At 34.1% G+C, this 9002-nt stretch overlaps 3 protein-coding genes across 7 annotated transcripts; 2 read left to right on the forward strand and 1 right to left on the reverse strand.

Moving 5' to 3' along the window:
* Window positions 1-632: 632 nt before the first annotated feature.
* Window positions 633-1857, forward strand: LOC120777225 (RNA-binding protein Rsf1). Its single transcript, XM_040108406.1, has one exon. The coding sequence runs from the start codon at window positions 789-791 to the stop codon at window positions 1392-1394; it is 606 nt and encodes a 201-aa protein (XP_039964340.1). The 5' UTR covers window positions 633-788; the 3' UTR covers window positions 1395-1857.
* A 1897-nt stretch (window positions 1858-3754) lies between these two features.
* LOC120777224 (protein FRG1 homolog) lies at window positions 3755-4895 on the reverse strand. The gene is made up of 4 exons (XM_040108405.1): window positions 4786-4895; window positions 4322-4709; window positions 4063-4262; window positions 3755-3996 (listed from the first exon to the last, which is right to left on the reverse strand). Exons 1-4 carry the CDS (start codon window positions 4842-4844, stop codon window positions 3849-3851), a joined length of 795 nt encoding a protein of 264 aa, XP_039964339.1. The 5' UTR covers window positions 4845-4895; the 3' UTR covers window positions 3755-3848.
* A 370-nt stretch (window positions 4896-5265) lies between these two features.
* On the forward strand, window positions 5266-8786 carry LOC120779173 (DCN1-like protein 4). 5 transcript variants are annotated; one of them, XM_040111409.1, is made up of 7 exons: window positions 5266-5377; window positions 6037-6175; window positions 6272-6644; window positions 7814-7905; window positions 7972-8225; window positions 8322-8529; window positions 8597-8786. In XM_040111409.1, the coding sequence occupies exons 3-7, from the start codon at window positions 6538-6540 to the stop codon at window positions 8671-8673; spliced, it is 738 nt and encodes a 245-aa protein (XP_039967343.1). In that variant the 5' UTR covers window positions 5266-5377; window positions 6037-6175; window positions 6272-6537; the 3' UTR covers window positions 8674-8786. The 5 variants fall into 5 exon arrangements, with proteins under 5 accessions (XP_039967343.1, XP_039967342.1, XP_039967344.1 ...); XM_040111408.1 differs by having other exon boundaries at window positions 5266-5367; XM_040111410.1 differs by lacking the exon at window positions 5266-5377 and adding an exon at window positions 5538-5749.
* Window positions 8787-9002: the final 216 nt, after the last annotated feature.

Here is a 9002-nt window from a genome sequence, read left to right on the forward strand (position 1 = left end):
CCGTGCAAATGCAAAATCTTGTAAATATGTTGAAACACTCATTTTTGTTCACTAATTACTATTTAAATTATCGTTTTGCATTTAAATGTCGAAGCAAAACTTTTTGTTAACTTTTATTTGACCACGAACTAAAGGAAATGAATTAAAAGAAACCGGAAAATCACAAAGATGAGCGAACTGCATTATCGGCATCATATGACGATAACAAAAAATAATCGATAATGGCCGAAGTAAGAATTTATTTGTCAGTATTATATAAGTTAAAAGAAAACTTTCCTAAAAAATTTATAGCTCCAAAATCTACTACAAAATCAATTATTTTTTCTAAGCTGAATTCTTAACTTAATATAAATAACTAAAAGTTGTAATATATCTGAAAAATATAATATAAATTAATTTCTTATCACAAAATTGGCTTTAATATTTTCAATTTAGCTTAACCACAGCTTCAATTTTATTTTTAGTCACAAAACTATATATGTATATCATTCACGATAGCAGAATAAAGTTGTTGAATACCCATAAAAATCTTTTACAATTCGGAAAAATGTGCTTAATATTTGCATTTCATTTCCGTTCGGACAAGGCAACTCTATGTGCGAACCAAGCCATAAACCGACATTTTGTTTTTCAAGCAAGCGAAGCACGAAAAATATTATACACACCCGATTCAATCGATTGAAGCCATTCAAAGCAGCAGCAGCAAGTGTACGACGAGCACAAGGAAAAAGTGAAAAATTAATTCAATTTGTCCATAAAGTCAGAAAAGTAAATCTATTTAAGTGAAAATGGGTGATCAACGAGGCACACGCGTTTATGTCGGTAATTTAACCGATAAAGTGAAGAAGGATGATCTAGAAGGAGAATTCACAAAGTATGGCAAGTTAAATTCTGTTTGGATTGCTTTTAATCCACCAGGTTTCGCTTTTGTTGAGTTCGAGCACCGCGATGATGCCGAAAAGGCCTGTGACGTGCTCAATGGTACAGAATTGCTGGGCTCACAATTGCGTGTAGAAATCTCCAAGGGACGGCCACGTCAAGGTCGTCGCGGTATGGGCGACCGTGGCCGACGTGACTTCGGCCGCCGTAGCAATAGCGGTGGTGGTGGCGGTGGATACCGTCAACGTGGCTCCGGTAGCGGCGGTGGTCGTTACCACGACCGTGGCTACTCCGGCGGTGGTGGCCGTCAAGGTGGCGGTTACAGCAGCCGTGATGGCGGCAGTAGTGGCTTCAATCGACGCGACGTTTACGGTAGCAGCAGCGGTGGACGAGATAGTGGACGCTCATTCGGCGGTAGTGGTGGCTACGGTAGCGGAAGTGGCGGACGCAGTGGTGGCAGCAGCCAAGGTGGAGGACGCTTCAGATCGCGTTCACCAGTCGGTCATCGCTTCTAAACACTAGTTCAGCTAAGGAGAGAACAAAGTAATATAAAAAAATAATGTGTTTAAGAGAAGGTAGCAAGAGGTGATTGTTGGGATCTCGCGTGTATGTAGGACCAACAGCGCAATTTTAAAATTTTTAGGAGATTACTAGTACGCAGTAACAAGAGAGTATTTGAGAAATGCAAAACTGCAATTCGTTTTAGAAATGTAAGGGCTATCGAAATACAACACAAAAACACAGTGTGTTTAGTTAAAAGATACAAGAAAAAATTCATTAATTGATATAAGTAAATGTAGAACAAAAAGACATCATGCAACCGAAAATAAGCGCGATGATGATAATATGTAACAAAGAAAATGTCTACCGCTACCAAAATTTAGTCGCTATTTATAAGCTAATTCGAGACAACAGTTACTACGCAAACAAATATAACTTTGAAATAAATATCTTCAATATCTATATATACTTACAGTATTCGTAAAAATTATCTGGATGTATTGATTTTACTTCGAATTTTCGTTTATACTACCTTATGTTAATTTTTCGCTAAACTTATCTACACAAACATATTTCAAACTACGACATACGACGTATTTTATATTCTACACTTCCAGCCTCAAATCCACGCCTTTACACGTTCGCTCGCGTATACGCATTATCCAAGCTCCAACCTCGCAACTACGAATTGGCTTCGTTTTGTATTATCTTCGCAGACAGAAATATAAAGCAAATCTTCGAACATTCATTCCAGCTGCATATATACGCGTTTTTGAAACACGCCCACGGCGGACTAAGTAACGCAGAATCTATCAGTTAGTCAGATAAAATGTCCTCCGTTTGTAATATTTTAATCGTACTCCGTATTTATATTACGCTCACGAAACACGTTTTCCAAAACTTCCAACATTTTTATACTCAGTCCTACGCCTTTTGTTTTCGTTTGCCACCATTGCGTCGCACATTTCCGCTTTTCATACTCATCGCACAATATTTCGCAAATCAATCAAGTAAACAGCCAAACTGAAAGAAAAACAAAAACGTATCGTATCATTCGAAACCGAACGCGTCCAACTATCTTCTGTCAAACTCCGTCTGCGCTTCCGTATTAAATTCAAATACTCTTCGCATACCAAATTGAAAAAGATGCTATGCTTCGTACTTGTCCATGTATATACCCTACCACCCAAAACGACTACCGTACTCATTTTAAATGCTTAATTGCAATAAGCATCGACATGCTTCGACAACAGTCGGTAGGGTAAACGCGCTTAACGTAAGCAAGTCAAATTTTCGCTTGCTACAACCATGAATGCACCGCATTAACTTTACACAAATAACATGACCGTAACAGAACTGCAGCACAAACTGAATGACTATGTTAACTGCTAACTGACTGACTATGCAAACACCTCCATTTTCTTCCCACTAACTATGACTTTATTTTAAATCCCTTTTTGGTTCCAGTAACCAGTAAGTATGTTTTAGATTTGTAAGTAGTTCTACTGTAAATGAATTTTCAATACTTTTAACGTATTTATAACAACTGAACAAAGTGCATAAATTTAATTTCGAGGCTTATGCATCATGCCTCAAAGATTTCCTTTATTTTTGTATTTGTTTTGAATACTCTTGTGGTGGCGATTGTTTTATGTCGCTAATGTCATACTTAAATAAGTTCACTTACTTTTGAAGAAAAAAGCAATATTATGACAAACAGTAATTTTAAATAAGCATCTGCAATATCCTTATTTATATTGGAATAAAAATTAATACAATATATTAAAACCAAGTTTATTATTTCAAAAAATTGTGGATGAATTTAAGTATGATGATAGTACATATACGTAATTTAGGTTCATAAGAAAGTTCTATATCCAATTCTGTTGTTGCCGTTTGCTGCTATTTGCCCCAAAATGTAAACAACCGTTGGTTCTATTGTAAGAGCACGAACAGAAAATATTACTTAGTCCGAGTTACAGAGAAAGAATACCACCTGTTTTTTTATGAATCACTAAATTTTATTATTAATTAAAAAGTTTATGCAGAATTGGCATTTTAATTATACTTTTGCTTGTATCTGACATGAAGTCACGAACCAAGTTATACAATTGTTCAAAACATAAGACACAACCGTGTATTATCTGCAAATCACAGAGATCTTTCGCTTAGAATGTTTTGATGGAAAAGATCTGGTGTCCTTCCAAAAACAACTTCTGTGATTTGTGGCAGTAATCAACACAAAATTCTTATATTTGTGTAATTACTAGCCGAGGAGCAACTATTATGAATTTTACCGTAACTTTAATTATACGGAGTATGAACACTGGTTGTTTAGACATTTTCTTATTTATAAATACATAAGTAAGAGCAGTTATTTTCAGTATTCAAATTTATTAAGTCGTGAAATAATTTCAACATTTTAAACTAATAACGATGCTATTCAAGAGAAATTTTGAACTATTGATTTATTTACAATATCTGTCTGCTTTCATTTTACTACGCCGATCTAACAGCGCCTCATGTAAAGTCCCATGATCTTTAGCCACTTCTAGTTCCTTAATATCATTCTTGTTGATGCGCAATTTTTTGTCCTGGAACTTCTGGAACTTTTTTCTATAAAGAAAAATTATGTCATTATTTGATAAAAACTATAATAAAAAATATACGGCTATATCGTACACATAGTTTTTCTCTACTTCTGTTAAGTCGCCCTTTTCTTCCTTCGGTTCCTCGTCCTCCTCTGCTTCACGTTGTGCGTTGCAGCGTATTTTACATATTTCATGTTCGGTCACTTTTCTTCGTAGCGCTACGCATGCATCATCTTCGGGATCGATTGACATGAAAAAACCGGTTTCAGATAATAAAGCCATTTTGCCCTCCTATAGATTGATATTGACAGATATTATTTGCTTACGCTTAATTTATAATTATATCTTACTTGAAATATTGGCTCCCACTGCTCCATACTGCCGACCGCCTCTGAGCGCCCAGTAACCATGCCATCTTTTTCTATTTTCAAATATTTTCCATATCCAGATTTAATGGATATCTTTGTCTCATTTATTGAAAATGCTGTAAATACTTCTTCTGGGTCTGGACCTTCGCCGCCATTATGCGGCGGTCCTAGCGTAAATAGTCCATTATCAAGTGCTTTTAAATAAGCACGTTCTCCAAACTCAATGGCAACTGCTCCGGTGATTTCAGGTATACTTTTTGCCAACCACCAACCTCCATGGCGAAGTGCATCCTCATCTACTTCTGTTTTGCGTTTTTTCGCCTTATCTTTCTCTTTGTGCTCTTTGTCTCGTTTGTGTTTTTTGGACTTTCTAAAAATAAATTTATTACAAATAAATAAAAATCAAATTGTTATTGAAAGAAATATTAATATCATGGAATATTTACTTCGGCTTTTCGCCCTTTAGCACCAATTTTCCAACCCTAACGTTGTCATATGCGGACATTGCAAAAAACTTTAGAAGTAAATAAAATTCTCGTTTGTTTATATGGCTGCGTTCAATGTAGGCAATATGCCTCCGTAAGTATAAATATACAGCAGAGTTGTATTTTGAAGTGAGCAGTTATGCATTCTAATATACATACATATGTATATGTAAACAACATTTTAATCGATGTGCCATTTCAGTTTTATTTATTAAGCAATTTTTTAATTATATTTATAGCTAAAATAAATTTAAGTGTTATTTCAGAGTTATAAAGGCTTCCTCAAGTTTAAACATTAATAATAATTTGTCTTAGTACTTTTTAATGACAGAATTGGTACATAGATTCAATACTCCAATATTCACCCAACAACAAAAAGCACATGCCAATTAGATTTCAATGTTGTAAATTGTCAAATTCGCAGTCACTGAACATACATAGACAGTTCTCCGAGCTGTAGTCGAATTCATTCCACAAAAATCTAAAAACACCAAAAAGAGAAATTCTTGTTGCCATTATAAAATAGTTTCATCAATTAATCGGGTAATAAAAGGTTTGCTTTAATTGATTATTTAATTGTGCATTGAGTTGTAAATAAATGCAAGTTCGGGCAACGATTTAGACCGTGAGTTGCAAAATAGCTTTGAAACCGCAACCAGAATAATGAAAGAACCGCATGCAGATTTACAGCATCGCTGACAATGTCGACGCATTGGACGCTTGAAAATATAGCAAGACGGTGTCGAGTTTGAATAAAATATGGGGAGTACGCGAAAAAAGAAAACCTATAAATCGTATAAAAATGTTGGGGCAGGATGTGCGAATGGGTACACCAAAAGGAAGTGTCAAAATTCAGTTAATAACTATTACCGATATATGTGAAATGCCTTGTATTCTTGCCGGTGATGTCGAGAGGAAGATAAATGTATGTATATCTGTAATAGGATATACGCACGCTCTGGAATTTGCAAAATATCAAATTATTAGCTCCACCTACGCTTTAAAACCAACGTTCCTAGGAATAGATACAAACTTGTTGTGTGCGATAGTGTTCATTGTTACGATTTGTTGAACTAAAGGTGTTTGATAGAAAGCGTGGCATTGCATTTTAATGTGGGATGGACATATACTATATATCCGAGAGAATGAATGAAATATTTATTTGCAACCACCGTCTTGAAATTTTTTTTTATAAATGCTCTTTCTTTTTAGTTTGCGTCAAAGTTGTTGCTCTGTAGTTTCTCCGTATAACGTTGTGTTGCGCTCTTTAATTCGCATCCGGCCTACCCAGCACTTTTGTTTACGGCGCTTGTTTGACATTTACTACAACCACCAGCTGTGAAAAATCCCAGTGCGTATTAAAGATATGCTAAAAAGCCTAAAAGCAGACCAAATAAAGTTTTTATTTCAGTTTTTTTTACTTAAATATTCAATTTATATATTTCAGCGCAATTGCCTAAGTTGAAGCATAAAGATTTGAGCTAATATAACTAAAAGTGAAGGAGTCAACCTACATTTTATTGTAAAAGAATCATCCAAGGATACATACAGACATAAAGTGATTAATGGAAAAACAACTACCGGCCTGCTAATAAGATTTATAGACACATTCATTGGTTCATATTTACATCTAAACAAATTATCTACATAAATATCCGCTGCTCTTCTTAAAACCTAAGCGCACATTTTTAATAAAACATCAAAGTGTTTGCTATGCCCCGCGGTAAACGACGTTCTAATCACGATATGGGGGGCGAAGAGGAGCGTACAACTTCCAAACGACCACGCGGTGGTTATGCGACAACACAAAATACCAGCAGGTAATTCCTTTAAATTTAAAACAAATTTTGAATTAACACGAAACATCTATAATTGTGTTAATAAGACCTAGTGAAAAATCGTTAAATGCGTATCAATTAAAAAAAATATATTAATACAGCAGCAACAACTAATTAGATGCAAATCATTCATGTGTTTACGTTTGTAATTTTTATAAATATTAATTAAATAGTTTATAGCCAACAAGTTAATATGGTTCCACTCGATGAATATTATCGGCACAAATAATAATAATTTTGATATAGACCATGTATTTATAGCATTTCCATATCATTTTCATTGATAACTGTAGAATTTGCATTTTATCAGTATATATTTTTTTGCACAATTGTTTTTGTTTGTTGTAATTTTACTGATAACAGTCATGGTCTCATGGTGTGATAGATGTGCTATTTCATTAAGATTGTTAGTCATAAATTTGAAAGTGGAAGAGTTGCAGCTAAAAGCGCAATAATGAAGTTAAAAATACCAAAGATTAATATAACAAACAGGTAGTGAAAACCAAGCTTGATATAATAGAGAAAACTGTGCTTAAACTATGTATATCAATATGACATACATATGTATATTCAATGAGTAAAATGTGATTATGATGCAATAATGAAAATACTTTCATTGTAATGTTCATTGATTTAGGTTCCACCGAAAGAGCGGAAACACGTATTGAATTATCTCAATTTTTTCTGATTAGAACCTAAATTAACGCCTCAAATTTGTCTCACGTATTATTTATTTATACGCGTGCAGCAGTTTTTCTTGACTTTCTGCACTTATTAGTTTCAATTTCCACCAGTTTCTTCATCGATAATACTGTTGACGTTTTTTTTATTGCGCTGCTCGTTGTTCGTATTCGTTTGCTGTTTGGATTTGTTGTTATTGCTTAATAGTGTGGCTATTTATAGGAGAAGACAACCAACAACAAATATGAATGTATACGAAAACGCTAAAATAATAATAATCAGCTGCAAGAAATATATTTCTTTTTTTATATTATGCTTTGCTCATTTAGTTACGCGCACTCGTATTAAAAGGAAATTGGTATATCTTATATTGACAATTCCTTTAAATAAATGGAAAAGTAATTTTGCATACGTGCTCTCTTATATTTAGGTTTGTACATTATTTGCTAAAATATATTTTCTGTTTGCAGACGTCACATCAAGGCTGAAGACAGTTTCAGCCAAAAGCGTTGTGTAGACTGGTTTTGCAAATACACAAACCCAGATGAGCCAGATACGCTAGGTAAATGTTAATTTTTTCATTATATTTATTTATTTATTATATATATTGGTTATTTAATGCATACAGGTCCTGATGGTATGGAAAAATTCTGCGATGATATTGGTGTGGAACCAGAAAATGTTGTGATGCTTGTGCTAGCCTACAAAATGGGCGCTACCCAAATGGGTTTCTTCAGCCGTTGTGAATGGTTAAAGGGCCTCACTGAATTAGAATGTGATTCTGCTGCAAAAATGCAATCTAAATTAGAATATTTAAAAAGTATACTCAACGATCCAAATGTCTTCAAAAGCATATATAGATATGCCTACGATTTTGCCAAGGTAAGACTTCTGATAGCAAATAAACAAAAAAAATGTTGTGCTAGATGTCTCAAAGAGCTCAATTCACATTTCTAAATTACTTAAATTATACTTCAGGATTCCGATCAGCGTAGCATGGATATAAATACAGCAAAAGCAATGCTACAACTGCTGCTCGGCAAACATTGGCCGCTTTACCCGCATTTCGCGCAATTCCTTGACCAATCAAAGTACAAAGTTATTAATAAAGATCAGTGGTGCAACATACTCGAGTTCTCACGCACAATTAACAATGAATTAACGAACTACGATATCGATGGCGCATGTGAGTATTATTTGCAATACGGAAAAATAACAGTAATCAATTCAATTGTATGGTATTGTGATTTTAGGGCCTGTTATGTTGGATGAATTCGTGGAATGGTTACGACTGCAACGCACATGTACGAGTTCTACAATATTAAGCTGAAATTATCTTTAAAATACTGAATTTATGATATTAAAGCAAAAACCGGGATTAATTTCACAACTACATGAAAAAAATCAACTATAATGAAACTCAAGTACCACAAACAAAACAAAGACAGCAAATTCCAAAGGAAAACAATAAAACTAATATAAAGCTTGTAAGGTCACCAACACCTACCACAAGACGTATCAATCAGTCAACCAAACCAATTAATGCAAACAAACAAAAAATAAAAAATTTATAATAATAATAAATCTCAGCAAAAAAATGCAGAAAAAACATGCATGAGTACATTTAACGTATTACTATTAAATAATTACAATACGAAC

The sequence above is a fragment of the Bactrocera tryoni genome, chromosome 5 (genome assembly GCF_016617805.1).
Source record: "Bactrocera tryoni isolate S06 chromosome 5, CSIRO_BtryS06_freeze2, whole genome shotgun sequence".
In the NCBI taxonomy this organism is placed as follows: Eukaryota; Metazoa; Arthropoda; class Insecta; order Diptera; family Tephritidae; genus Bactrocera; species Bactrocera tryoni.